General features: G+C 37.9%; 1 protein-coding gene across 1 annotated transcript in view; it reads left to right on the top strand.

The window, feature by feature from the left end:
- The window catches only part of RGL3 (ral guanine nucleotide dissociation stimulator like 3), a 958,134-nt gene that overhangs the window by 65,925 nt on the left and 870,491 nt on the right, over positions 1-21,718 (top strand). Inside the window, exons 3-4 of the mRNA XM_044084617.1 lie at positions 9,786-9,893; positions 20,591-20,799. Of these exons, the coding sequence (XP_043940552.1) occupies positions 9,786-9,893; positions 20,591-20,799 (317 nt within the window). The remainder of the gene's footprint in view (positions 1-9,785; positions 9,894-20,590; positions 20,800-21,718) is intronic.

The raw sequence follows: 21,718 nt of genomic DNA, 5'->3' as shown, positions 1-21,718 counted from the left end.
AAAGTCTGATTGGGTAATACTCATTTTCAGTGGGGGCCCGAGTAGAAAAGTTCCATTTGCTTGCATTGCATAATATTAAGTTCCAGTTATACACAGAGCAGTTACATTTCTATTTAAATGTATACGTATAGTAATTACACTTATACACTCTAAGATTTTACAGAGGTAGACGCTACTAAAGAGAAAGGCCACATGCAACTTAATGGATTGTAGTGGCAGCAGTTATGTATAAAAATTGTTTGGCAATTTCATTGAGAGGTTGAGTATTCTTTTTAAGTGGCGTATTTGCAGAGTATCAGACAATGAGTGCAAAGCCTTAGCCTTGTGATGAGCATGTGCAGGACTTATTTGTGAGTAATAAAAACTTCTTACTAAAACAATGATCCCTTGCTGGATAGTAAGGTAGTAAGTTTTGTAGTTTTGGATGATGAATGAGTTTGTGTACTGTAGTTAGTTGTGAATATGTTAGGTAGTTGTGTAGTTCAAGCCAGTTTAATTGCTTTCAGCAATGACAATAGTGGGTCGTATGAGGGAGATTGGTGGCAAATTTAACTATTTTATTGTAGCAGGAAGCAAGATTCTTTCTCTGAGTATTGTTTAAGTTGATTAGGATAGAAGCAGCATAGAAGATAGTTGGCAATAAGAAGGTGGTGGCTAAAATTTTCCTTGCAGTGTCTGTAAGGAATCCATTGATCCTATAAAGGGAGCCTAGTTTCTGGTGTGCAGATTTAATGGTGTGCAGTATATGCTGGTCATATCTGTGACTGTCATCTATTATAATGCCTAGACGTTTACTGCGAGGTACTGTTTCAATGACAGTATTATTTGATGACTTTATGGTAAAAAATTGATTTTGATTTTGACAGAATTTTTAGGTAAAAACATTAACTTAGTTCTCTTGGGGTTGAGTAGGAGGTTTGATTTTTTGAACAAGGTTTCTACAGAGGAGAAAGATTTCTGGGTAATGTCTTGGAGCTTATTTATTGTTGAGGCTGCACAATATTAATGTTGAGTCATCTGCATACTGAACTAAACTAGCATGGTGACTGGAGGTTTTTAATAAATATATTAAATAAGAGAGGACTCAGGATAGAGCCTTGAGGGACACCTTGTGATATGAATGTGATACGAAAGGCTTTTACCTTGACTGAATAAGAGATTGACTTCTGCCTCAGTATAGAGAACCGAGTGAAAGGGTTAATTTAGTTATTCTTTATTTTTCTATGAAACAGAACTATTTCAAGACTTGTTTATCATCTAGTCTGTGTGACTTAAAGACTTGCTTATTACATTCTTTTACATTTCTAGCAGTTTGATTAGACACCCGTTTATTAGTCTACGTGACTAAAAGACACCTGTTTATTGCATTCTTTTACATTTCTAGAAGTATGATAAGGTACTTGTTTGCTACATTCGTTTATATTTTTTTCAAGTGAAATTGAAGAGTCATAGGGGTTGGCAGGCTTGACTGGAACATTCTGAGATGGGTGGCCGACATCTCTGGTCTGTTCTGAAAAGTCTTTGTCGATCCCTAAAGGTTAAAGTTCCCAGAAAAACAGGTAAACACCTAAGGTATAAAAACTGGGACTCTCTGTCGGTTGGTAGAAGACTCACCTGTGGAGTGGATGCACTGCAAGGACTTTCCCGACAGAGTCTCCTACTTGACCTCAATGGGGCTTCCGAGTCGAATCGTGGTCTAGGATGAAGTCTCTTACTTTATTGGTGATGCATTAACATTTTTTATTCTTTGATATTAATATTAATGCTTGCTTGACATAGAAGTACAGCTGGTTTGACATTAGAATTAATGTTTGCCTGATTTAAAAGAATAACTGGTTTGATATTACTATTAATGCTTGTCTGATATAAAAGTGTAAGACTGTATTGTCTGACAAAGCTTTGTTCACTGTAGTGACGATCCTTTGTCTTGATCATTTCTGTCCTGCTAAGAAATTGTTTTTAGGCAATACACACCTGTAGCAACTGGTTAAAAGGTTGAAAGTATGAGTAGGTTTCTTGCCATTTGACCGCTTGTTGTCTTCCAAATAGGTAACTAAGAAACCACGACAAGGAGTATTGTGAAAGTCCTATTGAGGAGAGTCGAATGAGCAGTTACTGATGTGAGACAGTATCACATGCCTTTGACAAGTTTAAGAACATGGTGGACTCAAGCAGACCATTGCTTCTATGTTGGTTTATTTTATTAGTAAAATGTAGTAGAGCACTAGTGGTGCTGTGCTAGGGACTAAAGCCATGTTGTGTTTCCGGGAACATGTTATTTGAGGTTAGGTATTGCATCAGCTGCATATGAATGCATTTCTCTAATATTTTGGAGAGGGAGAGAAAATTGCTATTGGTATGTAGTTATTAAATTTGTAGATGTGCCACCTTTGTGTAGTGGTATGATGTAGGATTTATTTTCCCCCAGAGTGATGGGACATATCTTTCTGCTATGGACCTATTAATTAGTATGTACACAGGGAAGGGTATGACTTCTGTGGCCATTTTTATGTCTACAGCTACAGAAGTGATTTTTTGTTTAAGGAGCAACTTCATTGTGAGTGAGGTAAGTACTAGACTAAAACTGTAGAACTAGGGTGGTTTGATTGGACAGGGATAGAGTGAGAGGGACAGATGTGTTAGTGTCTAAGAGAGGTAATATTGATTGTATAAAATAGGAATTAAATTGTGTGGGACAGAGTCTGTCATATTGTCTGTTTTAGGAAAGGGAGTGGTAGTCTTGCCAGGGTGGGATAGTTTATTTCATGATGACCAAAAAAGTTTTGGGTTGTTTTTTATGTTTGTCTTGTAAGTTGGTATAGTATATTTGCTTGTCCTGTTTGACGTGGAGTTTTGCAAGGTTTTTAAGAAGTCTAAATTCCTGGAAGGCATTTTGAGTTCTATTTTTATACCATTTTTTTTCTTTTGTCAGCCATAGTGTGGGGTTGGACTTTACTCTTTTATTATGTATTAGTGCTACACTATTTAAGGTCCGTAGGAACATGTTATTAAAATGTTTTACAGCAGTACCTAGAGGCATTGTTCTAAGAACATTCCAGTCATATTGTTTTAGTGTTTCATTGAAAATATTTTTGCTGAAATTGGTTGTATTTTTTATTTGATTATAGATAATATGTTTATCTAGGTTATGGTGAGTTCTAATGGCATATGTTGGTATGTGGCCACTTATATTTATACATTTGCCAGTTTGTCTGGTTTGCTTGTAAGAATCTAGTCTAATGTTGGAGTGATTCCCTGAAGTTTTATTGATTCTAGTAGGTGAGGTTATTAATTGTTTGAAGCTGTACAAGTTTATGGATTCCGTGGGGGTAGTGGAATTTATGATTTGTCAGTCTACATTTAAGTCTCCAATTATTATAGTTTCATGGTTAAGTTTGCTGGGATATCCAGTACAGGATGCTTTCAGTAGTATCAATGTTACTCCCTGGTGGTATACAAGTTGCTGTTAAACATATAGTTTTCCTACTGTTGATTTTAGAAGAGTCATTAAAAAGTTCAGCATTGTTAAATGTGGGTATATCTTGTGGAAGTAATGCGATGGTTAGATAATAGATGACTGCTACACCACCTGCATGTGTAATGTAAGGATGTTTCTATGGACTTTGAAATGCAAAGTCCAAAGGCTACCCCTACCCCACAGATCAGCAGAACAATGAGAAAAAGTAATCCAGAATGCAGTCCTGCAGCTATGGAAAAATACTGGCTCAGAGCTGAAAGTGGTTACACAGGTATCTGGGGCAAAAGAGAAATAAACTTACGGAAGAGAGACGGTGGGCTGCCAAAAACAATAAACTGAGCGCAGCTGAAGGAGAGAGTACTAATGGGACTGCTGTGGTCTAAGAAAATTGAGCTATTATCGTGGACAAAGTTCTTTGTTTTAGGCTGCCATAATATTTATAATTTACATAGAAATATAGCCCATTGGCCCACAGACTGGTGTGCAAACTGCAGACGTCACTGTTACATACATATCTATTTGCATGCAGGGATATTTCTATAGAAAAATAAAAACACACCAAAGAGACAGCTGAGCGCACTGAGTCAGTGTTGACTGTGCACAAATACAAGCTCCGAGCTGAAAGTGACTCAATAACTATCTTGGGCAAGGAGAAATAAGAAAGGAAGGGGGGACCACGGGTGACTTCCTTGAAAGCCTGCAGTTCCATTGAAAAAAGACAAGAGGATATAAATATAAACAGTAGCAAGTCTAGAAGAAGTGAAGAAAATATAAGAGAAAGAAATAGTCCGAGTAAGAGCAGTAAGAGTAAATGTCACTGTTTGTTAGGAAGTAGAGAGTAAAAGCTGACCAGCAGGATGTCAGTGGTGGAGGGTTTACAGACCATAAGGTTATTGTTTACAAACTAGGACACCAAAGTACTTGTCTGCAGACTAGTCACTATTCAGGCTAAAAGACAACAGAAGACTGGATGCCTCTAATACTTACTTAAAGAAGAATGCCAGAAGAGGTACAAAGTTTGTCCTAAATAAATGATTTTGGATTGAATGGACTCGGACTGTTTTTTGGATGAGCCTTCTGTATGTATGCTTTATGGGTGTTTTTAGTGAACCCATTAAAAAATGAGATATTGTGTGACAATGTGGGGTATTGCCTACTATGTCTGGAGAAGTAGGGCAGTGGATGTGTAATGTATGCCAGCACAGCCAGCTGGAATTTTGTAAAGAATGTTATCAATTGTATATCAAACTGATTTGTACAGATACTTGTGTTGAAAAATGCATTTGTAAAGTTGCTTGTGTTAAAAAAATGTATCAATAGTGGGTCCTGACTGTATTGTAACTGAATAAAATGCATATGTTTTAACACAGGATACTGGAAGAGATAAGGTTAATCACAGTCCAGCTGCAGCTAACTTTGAAAAATGTTCTGAAATTAAATTACTAGGCCTAAGCCATGAACATTGTATCTTAAAGTTCTGATTGTTTGGAAAAACAAGTACGAAGAAGCCTTCTGTATTTTCTTTAGCAGTAAATGAATTGCTACTCTGGAAGGGTAGATGTCTGAAATTGTTTTATGACTTCCAGAAGCTGTATCAGATTTCAGCAAGCTCCAAGTGTATGTATTATTGACATATATGTGCTAAATCCTGACAGTCTCTAGCAATGGGGCATTGCACGGGAACTAAAAGTTAGATGACCAGACGTATGTGATGTTCTCATGTAATCCATCACTAAAACAATGTTTAATACTAAGTGAGACTGAATTCTCAGAACAGTCTGTTTTTGTAAACTGACAAGGAAGGACCCCTTACGTACTTCATCTTGCCTTGCTCTAGTAAGTGATCAGAGAATAAAAATTCTTTAGATCAGTCAGGAAAATATAGTAAGAATAGTTAAATATTTTTTTTCTGTAACTGTGTGAACCTATGACTGAAACTGGTGTTTATTGTAAATAACTATTTAGTAGTTTCAGGTTTTATTATTATTTATGATAAACTATATTAAAACTTTTCACTGTGGCTGGTTGTTTAGAGAATATTTTAATCTTTGATAGTACTTATATATTTCTTGACAGATGTATTCAAGGTTCAGTAGAAATCCAATTAAATTACTATGGGGTGAACTATATGCAACAGAACACTGTCACCACTAAATACACTGAAATTGTAAGTGGTTTCTTAATAAATCTAGACATTAATTTACATAATACAGTTGCTGTGATGGGGCCACTTGGCTTATCACCTCAAGCAACACACCCTCAGAAGGAAACAAACAGTAAGGACATTAATCTTTCAAAAAGCATCTTTTTAGCACCAGAACAACAAAGGAACACTGAAAAATTCAGGATAAGGCAAGAAAGCTTTGCAAAAATCACTCTAAAGCTCACATCACTTTATATTGAGCAGAAGTTTTAGGTTCATAGGTTCATACTAGGCTATCTGCCCTAGGGCATTTATAAGCCTAGCCAGAGTGTGTTTGGCTTTCGCCACCCATTTTAAATTAATTTTGCTATGCCCTTTTTCGAGGTTAGTATACTGTGCCTCTGTCTAAAAGTGACACAGAAGTGATACCCGGGGTAAACCTACGATCTCCCATCCACTCATCAAGATTCCTCTTGAAGAGAGTCAATGAGGGACTCTGCCTAACCTGGACTGGGATTTTATTCCAGAGTGAAGGGAGCCTCTGGGTTATGAATCTGTCCCTCCAGCATGTCCTATTTATTTCAGTGCTGAGGTTCAAGTCTCTCGAGTGCGTAGCTCGATGGGATATGGATTTTCTGAGGTGCAGCATGTCCATTAATTCTGGGTTGGACATGGCTTTATACGTCCGGCACAGATTGCCTCTGAGCAGGTGGTATGCCACTGAGTAGAGCTGGAGTTTCTTTAACCGGGCAGCATATGGCATCTGTTTGAGCCCTATGATCCTCTTGGTGAGGTACTTTTGGGGTCTTTCCAGTTGCTGCAGGTGTCTGGTAAGGTACATCCCAAAAGGGGCATTGTACTCAATTATGGGCCTGATGAGGGATGAGTAAAGAGGCATGATGACCTCCCCTGATCTAGATGTGAATCCCTTCATGATTAGGTGGGCTATATAAAATGTTTTTCTAACCACTTTGGCCACGTGGTTGTCAAATGAGAGATTGCTATCAACTTGGGTCCCCAGGTCCCTAATTACTTCTTCTGTACTTAATGGATTACCACCTATGTGGTAATTTGTGGGCACTTTGTTTTTGCCAAAGGGGATGACTATACACTTTTTGGCGTTTAGCTTGAGGCCATGGCTCTGGCACCAGTTGTCTGTTTCTATGAGGCCCTTTTGGAGGATGCTTGTGTCAGCTGGAGAGTCGATTATGGTGCCCAGTTTGCAGTCATCTGCGAACTTAGTCAGCCACAGTCCTTCCGTGTTGGCTTGTACCTCCGAGAAATATATACTGAACAAGAGAGGTCCCAGGACTGAGCCTTGTGAGACGCCACTTGTAACTGCTTTGGAGTCTGACATGACTCCAGCAATTCTAACCATGTGGGTTCTGTCCTTGAGCCAGTTTGCAACCCATCTAGTGACATAGGGGTTTATATTTAAGCTGGTGAGCTTATCTATAAAGCCCAAGTGGGGTATTGTATCGAAGGCTTTTGCGAGGTCCAGGTAGGCTGTGTGGACCACCTTCCCCTCGTCAATGGCCTTGGTGACTGTTTCAAAGAAATCAACCAGGTTTAAGAGGCAGGATCTGCCCTTAACAAAGCCGAACTGGGTAGGATCCAGTGTCTGTAAGTCCCCAATATCTTTATTTATGAGGTCCATGATGATCCTTTCCATAGCTTTGCAGACCAAACTAGTCATGCTTATGGGGGCGATAGTTTCCAGGATCCATTGAGGCACCACCTTTGTGGAGAGGGACCACTGTTGCTGTACGCCACTCTTTGGGTACATATCCTGTAATAAGGCTGAGATTGAACAGTAGTTTTATGTTTGGGTTTAACTCTTCTTGGAGTACATGTAGAACGCAGCCCGGGACACCGTCTGGTCCCATTGATGCTGTGTTTTTGCTTTGGAGAGGGCAGCTCTTACCTGAGCATCTGAGATGTCAGGGGGGCAGCACTCTGCTGGGATAAATATTTGCCCTTTTGGTGGGGGGGGGAGTTTGGGCTGAACCTGTCAGCTAGGATGTTGGCAATGTCTGTGGGTTTGGTGTATTTGTTGTCATTTTGGACTAATTCTGAGCATATCTGGGAATTCCCACCCAGGTTCCTAACATAACTAAAGAAAGCTTTGTGATTATCCTTAGTGTCCTGTGTAATTTTTCTCTCGAAGCTGGCCTTAGACGATTTTATGAGTGCCCGTAGTTGTTTGCTAATACTGATCAGAGATGCCTTCCCTTTTTGGGATTTTGCTCTATCATGTAGTAGCTTCCTCCTTCTATTGCATAGTTTGTTTATGGCTGGGGTCCACCAGACAGGACGTCTGCCTTTGGAGGATTGGGTCTTGGTTTTATTTGGGATTGTATGATCCATGCATTCCTGAAGGTGTTCATAGAATGCGTTTATAAAGGATTCTGCAGTCTGGGCCATATTTTCCACAGGCCCGGGGGCTTTGAAGGATTCCACCTCGGTTTTGAGGAGTGTGAAATTTGCTTTAGAGAAGTTTTTCACTGTGGTTTTCAGGGCAGGGGGTGGAGTCGGGATGTGAACAAGTACTTACTTTAAACCCAGTTCAAGTGTTTTAAATTACATTCCAAAAAGCTGTTTTTGGCAATGAAAGGACTTGATAGTGCCATGGTAAAATCAAGTGTAGTAACAACATTTTTATTTATTTGTTTTATTGACTGGGTAGATCATTGATTTCAGTGGACCATTTTCAATTTTCTGTTCAGTCTGGGGTTTATAACCATGAGTATAATTTTTAAGTAAATCATTAGGAGAAATAAATGCACTGCATCATGTCAGCCAATTCAAAACCACTGGAGTGTGCAGATTGTTTGTCAGTCAAACTTTTACAAATATCCGAAGACCTGTGACACGGTTTATGTCCTGTTGTGTCTTACTGTTTAAATTAGCACATTTACAAGTCATCACAATGACATTATTTTTGGCCATCTGCAGATGTTACTGGATAATATGAAGGTGTAAATGTAATGTTTCACTTTTTGTGTTGTAATGGCATTATATATAGTAAAAACAGAAACTAAAAAAGGTATGCAATGTAATGAGCCGCAAACTTCCAAATCACTGTCTTAGAGGTTAACAAAATGTACAGGTGTATGTATAGCTTGTACTGAGTTTACTTGTATGAATTTTTGGTTCCACTTCTAACCATTGAAATTTCAAAACATCAAAATTCTGATCATCCAGACCAGAACATCGAATTTTGAAAGATCGAAGGTTACAAGTGTAACTAAAAAAAAAAAAAAGAAAAATAAAGTTTAACAATTGTGAAGCCCCCCTGCACCCCTCCCTACTTTAATATTCCAACTCCGAGACCACACTACAGTGGAGTAAAGGGAAATCTCTCGTTTAGCGCTATATGCAGAAGTGCTAAACGAGAGATTTTCCATATCCTGTCTGTAGTGCCATCACACTGATGGCATGTAGACATACACAGTATGCAGGGCAACATGGTGCCCTGCAAAAACACAAACATTCTCCCACCTACACTTACCTTTTTCTTCCCCTTCAAACCTTCGATGTTTTAAAACTCGATGTTCTGGTCTCGATGATCTGAACTTCAATGTTTTAAACATTCGATGGTTTGAAGGGGAACCGCATTTTCATACCAGATTATGTACTTTGTGAATGTTGGAATAATTAACTTTGCATTCTGACTGCCTTAAATGAAATTCTCAGTATAATACATTTGCAGATTGTTTGAAAGCAGGACAGCAGGGAAGGGAAAAAATGGTTTGCCTATTTTCTTCCACCATGAAGGATTCTAGGTATCATTACTATTATATTTTTTCAGTTGTGATGGTTTGTGGGGGGGGAGGGGTTAAACATTTCCAGCTATCAAAACATCAAATATTTAAAATATTATTTCTCTACATGATAATGAGTTATTGCAATAGCATCTTATAGAAACAGTGAACTGAAAGCAGTCTGTTAGCAAGATAATATTTTAGCTGTTCTCATAAAGCCATCCATTCCTTCGAAGACACTACAAGTGTACAAAAATGCTTCATTTTAATCTGATTAATTTTCATAAAAAGCTGTTTGCATGTTCATGTTATAATTCATGAATCAGTTTTCTTTCAGGTAAGTTATGCTTTTTACATTTATTAATAAGATTCCAAAACTTAATTTATTTTTGCTCTCCAGAGTGATGTACAAGAGTGGGGTGATGAAGAAGAAGATGGAGTAATATACAAGGTCACCCTAAGGAGGTTAAAGGTACAGCATGCTCCTGAAGAAAGAAATGATTCAGAGGTGAGTAAATTACATCCCATAAAAATAAGCGATATTTCAAGAGTGGTTAAGAAACAAAGTACAATTCACACACACACTATAAATTATGGTCCACAATCATGAAATATGATAGTGTAAGAGGAGTAACGTCTTCAGTCTGAAAGTACATCAGGCATAGGCCAAGGAATGAGTTACACCTGCAATAAATGACTTTTCTTTCAGATTTATAATAACATTGTATTAAGTACACAGGTATGGTGTCCCAAATCAAGTGAGTGGAGTTAATTAGCAGTGGACACTTTGCTACTTACCTGATTCTTTGGCACTCTGTACCTTGCTGGGTCTAACTGCTTAACTGCAGATGTTTGGCAGCCGTCACCTCAAAACAATACTGAGATGGTAGCTTCTTGTCCATGGACTGCATACAAGTAAATTAATATTTTTTTTATTGTGTAGTGGCATTGTGTGCAGGACATTGAGCAAATGCATACTTGTAGCACAAAGAAATGTTGGCTCAACACAGTAACATAATGTTCTTATTTTAACAGAGTGTAAGATGCTAAGGGAGCTAGTATGTACTGTGAATTCAGTGGTTACATACTAGTTGTTTTTCTTGTAGACATTTTCTATTAGCTCCTGGTTCACATTTAAAGTAGTGGGACTCAGCTGTTCTTTTATCAGAGGTTACACAACTTTTAATATGTTGTAGAATGTATGTAACAGTTTGCAAGTGTCTTACAAAAGGTTCATGTATTCCCATTAAAGGAGATCAGTTTTTAGGAGCAAAAATAAAACACTGCAGACACTGTGTTTAAAAAGCTGTAGAAACCCTGACATAGTACCCAATATAATTAATTATGAGACCATTTCTTCTGTAACACTACAAAAAAGTACTTTATCACTATTTACCTAGTTGTTTGCTCCCTCCAACTCCTTTTCTGTATTCTGTGTGCTCAGCCCTACCAACCATATTTGATACGTTATAACAAATTATTCATTTTTCCATATTTGCTACAATCAATGACATTCCACTCTTTCTTCTGTTACTCAATGGTCTACTGCCTACAGTGCATAACAACTTTGTGAAGTGCTGAAAACAATGATATCAGGAGACCGAAATACTGAACATATGTTTCTTTTTCACATCACAGTATAGTTTACTGTACCTGCCTTGGCTACAATGCACAAACATATACTGCTGATATGAATTCTGAATTTACTTGATGTAAAGAATAATGTATATTACTACAGGTCTGATGCACAATGAAAAAAGAAAGCATATTAGGGTGATGCATCCCATATAACATATGCAAGCTGTCTCTGTCAGTACCTCTGATGATGACCTCACTTGTCATTTCTATGGATCTACCTCTAAATCCCGAATGACCAGAAGACTGAAACTACAGAAGACTGAGACAATAAAACTGAAATATCATAATCCTGAAACTTTAAAAGACCAAGTTTCGCAATACTGAATTGTAATGTAAAGGTGAATTGGTAAGTGGTGAAATTCTGCTCTGTCACTTTAAGATTCGTCTTACATACGTAAAAAGAACGAGGTGGACTTTACGTTCCAAGTTTCTGGGGTCAGTGGATAAGTTTTTGTAAGCTTTAACTCTAAAATAAAAAAGAAGTAGTAGTTATTGAGTGGTTTGTGTTTGGAGAAGTAGAGCTGTCTGTTTAAGTTTAGCTTGTGCTGATAAGTTAAAATCATTGATTATTTATAGTAACACAACAGATCGTGTTGAAGTAGTGAGGCATGAATATTCAATGTGTAGTCGTAATTTACCATTTTTCACAATGGATTGCGATCTCGGAGTTAGTACATTAAATGTCAGTGGGGGTGGGAGGCACAGCCCCCCTGCAAAATTGTAGGATAGCATACTTATTTATTTATTTTATTTATTTTATATTTGTTAACTGGGATGGTCCGACTGGACGAGGTCCATTTACAGTGGAGGCCCGGGGAGAAAAGCTCCACTTAATTAATACAACAGACAATGATAACAATACATAACGTAAAGTAAAGACTTTGTTATTGAGCAGTATTTTGTGCATAATAGAACAGTACGCTAAGAAAGATCATATCAGCAATATATACAAGTGAACATTAAGTTAGTCATCAATATATACAGACAGAGATCAAAACAACACTTCCAAATGTCAAGGGATACCATTTGTTGCTTCCATTTTTACCAAGGGTCTGATAATTTGAGAGAAGAGAGAAAGATGGTGGTAGCATACACTAGGATTAAGTAACACATGGACATAGCCAAGAGCTAATAAGATGAGCCTTAAGGGAGTTTTTGAATTGTTTGGTATTAGGTGCAGAAGTCACCGAGGGAGGGAGATTATTCCAACCTTTTGCTATACTGTGAGAAAATAGAGCTTTACCTACTGTGTTGTTGGCTGTGGAGATAGAGAGGAGTGATTTGTTGGCAGAGCGGAGAGGTTGATTTGGAATGTATTTAGTCAGTAGTTCCCTAAGGGCTGGAGTTTTTTCAGGATATTTTAGGTTGTTATAAGCTATGGCTAGTTGGTGGTAGGTTAATAACTGTGGGCGCTCAAGCCACTGAAGTTATCTAAGAGGTATACAATGGTGTGTTCTAAAGAGGGAATTTTTTGCAAACTTGACAATTTTGTTATAACATGACTCAAGTTTCAACAGGTCAGATTTTCTTACATAGGTGAGAATAGGTGCTGCATACATCAGTGTGGAAAGAAGGTGGGTTTGAGCTAGGGTGACTCGAGCTTGATCTGATAGAAAGTCTTTTTGTCTGTATAGGGACCACATTTTTTTTGCCTTCCTTTTTAATAGTTTGAGAGATATGGATGTCAAAGTGTAGGTTGTTATCTATTTTGATGCCAAGGAGCTTGGTATGGAGAGAGGGTGAAATGACAGTTCCATTATTGGAGGAGATAGAGAAGGAGAGTGGAGTGTTTTTTTTATTTGTTTAGGGTAAATAGAAGTAATTTTGTTTTGTTGGGATTTAAGATAAGTTGAATATCTGTGATCCACCTTTTTACTGAGGTAAAAGATTTCTGGGGGAGATGCTGTAGGGTGGTGAGATTTGGGGCAGACCAGATCAGGGTGGAATCGTCTGCATACTGTATGAGTGAAGCCTGTAGGGTAGAGATATGTAGATTATTGGTCAAGATAGAAAAGAGGAGTGGGCCGAGTATGGAACCTTGAGGTACGCCAGTGGGATTTGGGAGTAAAGATGATATAACTCCTTGCCACTGGACAGCTTGTTGTCGGTCTGATAGATAGCTTTTAAACCATGCAAAAGTGTTAGGGGCAAAGGATAGAGAGGTAAGAGTATCTATTAGAATGGAGTGGGAAACCATGACAAATGTTTTGGAGAGGTCCAGGAATATAGCAGATACAAATCTGTTGTTATTTCTGTTGGTTAACCAGGTTTGTGAAAGAGATAAGAGCTGAAGTTGTGCTGTGGTGTGGTGTGGGCGGAAACCATGTTGTGTAGAGGGGAAGAGATTGTTAGAGTCTAGGAAATGCATGACTTGAGAGTGTATGCATTTCTCAGGTATCTTTGATAAAGGAGACAGAATGGCTATGGGGCGATAGTTAGAGAAATCATAGGAATTCCCACCCTTATGAAAGGGAATAATGTAAGAGATTTTCCATAGTTGAGGGATGTGGGATTCCTGTATGGAGCGGTTGATTAAGATTGAGACTGGGTAGGATAGAGTCGGCAGCCATTTTTAGGAAATGAGCAGGTATACCATCTGCTGTAAGAGTAGTGGGTTTAAGTTTTTAAAAGGTATTTTTTTATTGTTGATGTTGGGACAGAAGAGAATGTAAAGGGAGATGATTTGTTAGGAGTTGTTGGTATGGATGAGTAGCTATTTTTGGAAAGTTGAGTTGATAGTGATTTAATGGTGATTAAATTGGGAGGCTATATCACTATCTGTTTTTGTAGAGGTGGAGTTGGGAGCTGGTGTGACGGTTTTACTAGGTTTTAGTAGGGAGTTTATTGCATGCTAGAACTTTTGGGGGTTATTGGAGTGTTTATTTTGTATATCTAGAAAGTAGTTCTCTTTGTCAAGCTTTGTTTGTTTCTTGACCTGATTCCTAAGATGTTGATAGTTTTGTTTGGCTAGACTACTGTTATCTTTCTTCCAGGTTTTCCATGCCTTGTCTTTGGTTTTTAATAGGGCTCTAGTGGATTTAGTAAGCTAAGGAGCATAGTGTTGCTTAGCTCTAAGTTTTCTTATTGGGGCAACTGAATCAAGGATGTTAATAAGAGTCCTATTAAAATAGTCCACTGCTTGGCCTAGGTCAAGGCTGCATAGTGGTTCCCAGTTACATTTTTTTAATATAGTGTTGAGTTCTAGAGGGTTAACATTGCGATCGTTTCTAACTTGTCTATAGACTGTAGCTTTGGGTAAGTTAGTACATTTTCATAGGAGAAAAGTAGGGAGATGGTCACTAAGTCCATCACGTAGACTACCTACTTGGTAATTATCTTCAGGGTAATTTACTAATGTCCAATCTAGTATAGATTCCTTTTGGGATTTTTTGTCTACTCTAGTTGGTTCTTGAATGAGTTGAGAAAATCCATACAGGTTGATGTGGTTAGTGGGGTTTTTAGAGTTACAGGTTAGCCAGTCAGTGTTTAGGTCACCTAATAAAATAGTTTCCTGTGGGAGATTATCTTTTGACCATTGTAGAATCTCCTCAATTATTGTAGCGTTATTACCTGGAGGGATACATGCACAGAGAATATCGATACTCTTTTTCTTATTTAACAGTTGGACAGAGCCTACAATCTCAGCAGTATTAAATTTAGGGACAGGAGTTAGTAGCGGTTGGAGAAAAAATTTATTTTTATAGACAATTGCAACACCCCCACCCTTCTTTCCTATCCTATCTAGCCATAGGATATTATATCCTGGAGGGAGAATTTCTTTGTTCTGTGTGCTGGGTTTTAGCCAGGTCTCTGTTATGGTAAGGATGTCAGGGGAGTAGTGAGTTATGAATGTGTAAGTGAGGAAGTTTGATATACTGCGAGAGTTAAGATTGATGATGAGTTGATCTGCAGTGTGTTTGTTTGGGGGTATAATGTTGCTTGGCCCTAGATTTGGATGAATATCCCCCGAGGTAAGGAGGTATTTCTTTAATGAAAGTTGAAGCTTGGAAGTTTGTAGAATATCTATGTGGAGTTTACTTGATGTTTTTCTAGTGTAGAATAGTGAAACATACTTGTTACGTAAAAATAATATTGTGTTGTCACTAAATAAGGAAGGTGCTATAGGAAAGCTTATGTGTGTAATAACAAGTGTGAAGGTATGTGTTGTATGGTAGGTGGTGTGTGGTAGTGGTGTGCTTGTGTGTAAGGATGTAATGTAGGTTAGAGTTGTGAGGGTTAGTAGGAGAGATGAAAGTAAGGCATGCATAGTTTGGGTTTGTGGTATTTGGATGCAAGTGGTAAATTAGGGGTGTGGTTAGGGTGGTTGCAGGTGAGTGACTGTAGGGATTGGTCAGGTGATTGGGGGTTAGAATAAATGTAGAAGTAGTGGGGGCAGGTGAGAATTGGGGGCAGGGTAGGGGAGCGGAGTGAGCCAAGCGTAACGAGGCAAACGGAGTGGGGCTCAACCACCACGAGATTACAGGGACAATAAGTGAGCTCTAATCAGGGATAGCAGGAAAAAACAGCCAAATTGGGGAAAGTTCAATATATCTGCTTCCCTGTAGTGCAGTGGTAGACTGCTGGCAGTGTGTTGCCACCTGGTGGCCAAACTAAGTTACTACAGCCAGAAAAAAACTAACCTGTGTATACTTTAAATAAGGAGCAGTTTACTTTTTTAAAAGCAGATAGTTTTAAAAACAGATTCAGAGTGTGGATAAATTGCAATAGAAGGAACACCTACAGTTTAGAAAGCTGTGCTCTTTAGTTTTTTTGAATCTGTAAATCACTGAGGTTATGCTCAATTTTATTTATAGAGTGGTATTTGAGATAGTATACTACTACCTATCTTATTGGTTTCAGTTATGATATATTGTTTGGAGATAGTTTTAGTTTGAAATATGTGGTGCTATTATGAAGTGCATAAGTGGTGCTTTGACATCACATATGTGTCTGTTTTTCAGGTGTTTTGCATCGGTGTGGGGTAGGGATTTCATGTTTGCTTTTCAGTTTCAGTATTGTAGGACTCAGTGTTTTAAAGTTTCAGGATTCTGATCTTTCGGTTTTATCGTTTAGGTCTTCTGTATTCAGTCTTCTGGTAATTTTGGATTTAAAAGTAGATCTATTTCTATGATAAGATCAACAGCTTTCATTCTCATGCATATGGTACAAACCTGACAAGGATTAAAGCCTATTTGCAGCAGCCTATATAAGAACACAATAGATGGCTTTACTCAATAGAGTAATGTCACTGAGTTATAAATAAATTAAAATGATGGTGGCAAATCTTAGGACAAAGGAAGATTTTTTGGAATGTTAAAGCTATTTGCTTCTGGCTAACGTCCTCACAGATCACACGTAATAGCATTCTTTGAGCATCATCTGTACCTCAGAAGTCAGTCATGCCTGGAGACTTAATTAAAAAATCCTCAGCTTTAATAAATATAAATTCCTTAGAACAGTTAAACAACCAACTAGAGGACATAATATTGTTTACCTGGTCCCATCTAATAGACTGACTATGTGTGCCACCCCTCTATTTTCTCCATCGTTTGCTAAATCTAAGCATAAAGCTGTAACATTCTTTTGCAACATCTCGAGAATCCCCAAAGTCAATCATTTTTAATTGTAGGATTTCAAACAGACAAACCTTCTCAGACTCTACAAAGAGCTATCCAAAGTTACTTGTAACATCATCACACCCAATAGTGACACAGCAGCTATTTATACAAAAGAGTTTTATCCCCTCATAAATAAGTGCCTAAACCTGGCCATCTCTTCTAGAGCCAGATATAATGAGAAGCTTAAGAAGAAACCACTCTAGTGGTCCACCAGACTAAATAAATATTATAAAAAGAGAAAGAAAAAAATCTTAAATGATGCAACAGCTCTAACATTCCAAATGTTAAAGATTACATCCAGAATATATGTAAGGAAGTAAATGCTGCTATCAGGGTTATTAAGGCAGATGCTAAACTTAAATTAGCGTCTGAATCCAAGGATTATAGGTTCATAGGTTGGTACTAGGCTATCGGCCCTAAGGCCTATGCAAGCCTAGCCATAACAATTCCCTGGAAATTTTTTCCCACAATATTTACTTCTCTGGGCCCCTTTCTAGCAGGGCGACTGACATGATCCCCGGGGTGAATTTCCTATCTCCCATCCAATCATCAAGGTTCCTTTTGAAGAGGGCCAATGAGGCGCTCTGGTTGACATGTATGGGCAGTCTATTCCAGAGTATGGGGAGTCTCTGGGTCAGGAACCTATCCCTCTCTGGGTCAGGAACCTATTATTTCAAGAAATAGTAGTGTTCTGAAATTATTCCAAGTAGCCCAACACACTCAAACCCAGTAGACACAGCAACTATAGTGGCAGATGACGTTAGTGTAAACTTTACCACTGAAACAACTGTCTTAATTCCACAGCTTCCTAATATCATAAAGCAACATGCACTGAAGGTGCTCTGTAAGAACAAAAATGCTACTTCCATGGGTGGCTGATAATTTACCTAGATGCTTAATAAATAGCACTAAACATGGGGTCTATATCACATCATCGAACCATTACTTCAGCAAACGGCATTTCATCGGAAATGCCATTCATTGAATTCTCCTCATGTGGGGGCTGTGCCCCCCAATTATATATAACAACTCAGAGATTGCATTACAGTGGGGAAAGGGCAAATTTCCTGATCCTCACTGTACTGCAATCTCAGTATGAACAGTTCAACGAACAGCATGTTTGATGTAAGTGCACTGAAAATGCCATTTGATGAACTGATTTTTCAATGAACTGATAGGGACCTCTAAACATGCCCTTTTGGAACCCCTCCTTAAATGCTTTAACATGAGCTAGCTACAGGATTTGTCCCTAGAGTATGGCAAATACTTGGGGTATTTTAAATGATCTGGGTTCCCCCTGAATATCTCTTATGTCCATCATTAAATGCAAGGATTCTACTAACACAATAACCCCCACTTGAAGACTCATAATTCCCATCAAAATTCTCAATTAATTCCTGAAAAACTATGGAAGGACACACACAGAGGCCAGTATAATGACTACCTCTCACCATATAGCCTTCATCATTGCGTAACATCCTTTGTCTTGCAATTGCTGTCTCACTTTAAAAACAAGCACCCCATGCAAAATACAGGGCAACTCCACTTCTATTTGTACCCTCAAAAGCTGAGGCCCCTAACTTATAGCCAAATCTGCTGAATTTCATTTGCCTTGTTTCAACACGTGCATTCCTTGAAGACACAGTCTGTAGCAAATTTCCTTTTTTGTATAAGAAAACACTCAAAACCTTTTCATGGGGTTTATTAACCCAATGATGCTACATAATTTATTTTTTTATTTATTTTATTTATTTATTTTACATTTGTTGACCGGGCTAGTCTAATTGGATATATGCCCATTTTCAGTAGAGGCCGGGCGAGAAAAGCTCCAAGTATAGGCAGTGACATAACATACATTATGTGCAGTAGTAACATGATTTGCAGTACATTATTTAGATTATACATAAAAAAACTTATACAGAGTCCTTTAGTAAGGTTTAGGCTAAGATCTAATACAGAAAACAAACATAATATAAAAGTAGTTTTTTTTTGTTTTTTTTTTGCCTGGTTTACAGATATACAAACTTATGTTTACATCTAGTGTAGATGAGGGCTAGCACTTTTAGAGTAAGTAAACTCTTAGAGTTCTAGGAAGGAAATCTTGTTAAATACTATTTAGAGGTTAACTAGTAAGCTAGTAGTAATAGTAATAGTAAGCATAATATGCTGAATATACTGTACTTTACTTGGATCTCTCTCATTTCTCCAATTTTCAGCATTACCCGCCCCACCAAATCCTGCAAAATTTATAAAAAGCTTCTATTTTGCAGTTGTTTACAGAGATTTGGTGGTCCTGTAGGGGGTGAAAAAAAAACTTTCTAATGACAATCCAACACTCTGAACCCGAATTATTGTTATAACTATTTCAATAACTATCAAAAACCAAGAAAAAACATAGCTGCATGTATACTGTGATTAAATTTTCTGGGCTGTATTAAGAATAATGTACAATGTAACATGTTTATGGAATTTTCCAGCAAGTTACTGAAGTTGCTTCTAAGGCAGCATGTGGTGAAAATAGAAATATTTAGCGCTGCATAAACATTTTGATTGATATATTAAGGTAGCCATCAACAATGGCTTCTGTTAAACCCCCATAGCTGTTTGTCCATGTCTGGAAGACTACTTAAGGACACAGAGGGTCACAATGAAAAGTGACAAACACTGTAGTACTCCAGTTAATCCCTCTACCTTTTGACATTTAACAATGATATCTCTATTAGACCACTATTGTATCTAAACAGGATATTGATTATCAGCCTGGATTTTGGTGAGCAGAAGTTAGGTGTCTTGAATGTCAAGGAACTACTTTGGATTCTGCTCTGGAAGGAAAGGTTGGCTAATGAATTTTTGCCCCCCTTCCTTCAAGTATGGATCTTTAAAATTCAAATAGCCAGGCCTTTGGTGATGCTTTATTCATCCTTTCTCCATTTATCTTGATGCACCCTGTATTCTGAGAACACGCCCCAGATAAATGTCACAGACTCAACACAATTACCCTCCTCACACCAGGGTCAAGGATGGGGGTAGAGAAAGGAATCTACTTAGTGCAGCTTGACGATGCTCCCTACCCATGGTGCCTTCCTCTTCTGCTTCCATTTTTCACAAAGTAAGTACAATCTGCTGGATCCTATCCCTCTGTCTTTCCAGAAGGTACCACTGGTTTCCCCATTCAAGAATAAAGTGCTACACATCTGTCTCTCAGCTACTTTCTCAATGTGATGCTTTATTTTAATACTTCTCAGCTGTAACAATGGCCGCATATTTGCAAATGCTAAACAAATTACTTCACTGTCTTTTATACAAACCTGAATAGAAAAGCAAAGTTTTCAGTAATGACTGGTCTATGGTGTGAAACTCTCTCCTTCTGCACATTTGCACCTGTCCTGTTTCTTTCCTTCTTTTTTTACCTCCTCCTCCCAGATTAAGTCACTTTCAGGAGAGTCCTTAAGGTTCATCTGTTATACTACTTTAATTTTCCATACTGTAGTGTTATCTTTACCATACATCATGTGGAATTTTTCATATGTATGTCATTTTTATTTTTCATTTTGTAATTTTCCTGGGTTGTGGCTGAAATATATCCATATTCAATCAGTTCACTTTTCAGGTTAACAAATAAATAAATAAAAGTTTTAAAACTCATAATTCCAAACTATTTTCTTCATGTTATCTAAGTATACCTATTTCCTGGTTGTGTCCTACCAATATTTAGCATTATCTGGCATCTTGCTGAAACAGTGAGTACCTGCCGATACCCACTCTTAATGAATATTGCATGAACATCGGTGTCTCAGAACCTTTATTCAATTAAAGCATAGTCACCTTGTGCTGATAAGGAGAAATCATTGCTAGTCAGAACACTATAATGCTTTTGGAACTCCACAGGAACTACATATTTCTTCATGTTATTGCATTGTTGATTTCCTAATGCATGTTATCTTCCCAGACTCTAGCATTAGATAAAGAACCAAACTCTGGGTTCATCCAGTACAAGACATGCAAAACAAGGACTTTGAAAGCAGCAACACTGGAAAAGCTGGTCGGCCACCTCATCACAGCGTATGCAGAAAATGATCATGCATACATCTGCAGCTTCCTTTCAACTTACAGGGCTTTTACCAGGACAGACATAGTACTCGACTTTCTCTTCAAAAGGTAAAGATCCATACAATAACACATATTTTAAAAAACTTACCAGAACATATGTCAGAAGACTTTGTACTGAAAAATTACCAGATATGTCTGCTTATGTTAAGTTTTATTTTATATGTATTTATTTAGTATTTTGTGACTGGGTAGGTGGACTGGTCCAGAGACCCTTATCAGGAATGATTCGTACTCAGAAGCAAAACACAGTGCAAGAAAACTTAAGTTATATATTTCAAATGTGATAGAGTATTAAGATTCCATAGCAGCAAAACTTTAGAATATTCATATAAAGTTATTATATATTTTTTATAAACTATAATGTGATACATTTCTTATAAAGTAGCAGGTGTAGATTAGGTTTTATCAGTTTAGATGGTCTTCAATACAGTTTGGCTACATGAAATTGCTTCTTAAAGGTCCTCACCACCTAACTCAAGAGGGACTCTGCACACTAGTCTCCATTGAAGAGCATACCCCCCCTCCACATGGAGATAGGCGATGTCCCCACTGGAGAAGCATCACCAGTGAGCCCTCCATGTCACCTTCCTCAGGGTGACCATTATCACATTACATAGAGGCAGCCAGGGGACTGCAGGGGTTCCAGCAGTTAGTGTGATAGTCAGTGTGGATGATGGGAGCTGCATTCTCATCTTTACCTGCACTATGGACAATCTTGTATAAAATTAAAATAAATGGAGAAAAGCAAAACAAGAGAAAAGCATAATAAAAAGCCATAGAAAATGAAAAAAAAGCAGGACACAAATGCAAATGGTCAGTGGTGGGTGGTACAATTTATTAAAACAGAATCCAAAATAAAATAAAAACACCAGCTTGACATACTACAAAGGGAATGGAATGATGAATAATAAAACAAATTGAAACACAGGTGTAATACTTCAGATATGTCATACAGTTTTAGTTTGTT

The sequence above is a fragment of the Protopterus annectens genome, chromosome 9.part0, assembly GCF_019279795.1.
Source record: "Protopterus annectens isolate FY-2018-M chromosome 9.part0, PAN1.0, whole genome shotgun sequence".
Taxonomy (NCBI): domain Eukaryota; kingdom Metazoa; phylum Chordata; order Ceratodontiformes; family Protopteridae; genus Protopterus; species Protopterus annectens.
Note: the sequence above shows the minus strand (reverse complement) of the source record. Positions and strands in the feature narration are given on the sequence as shown.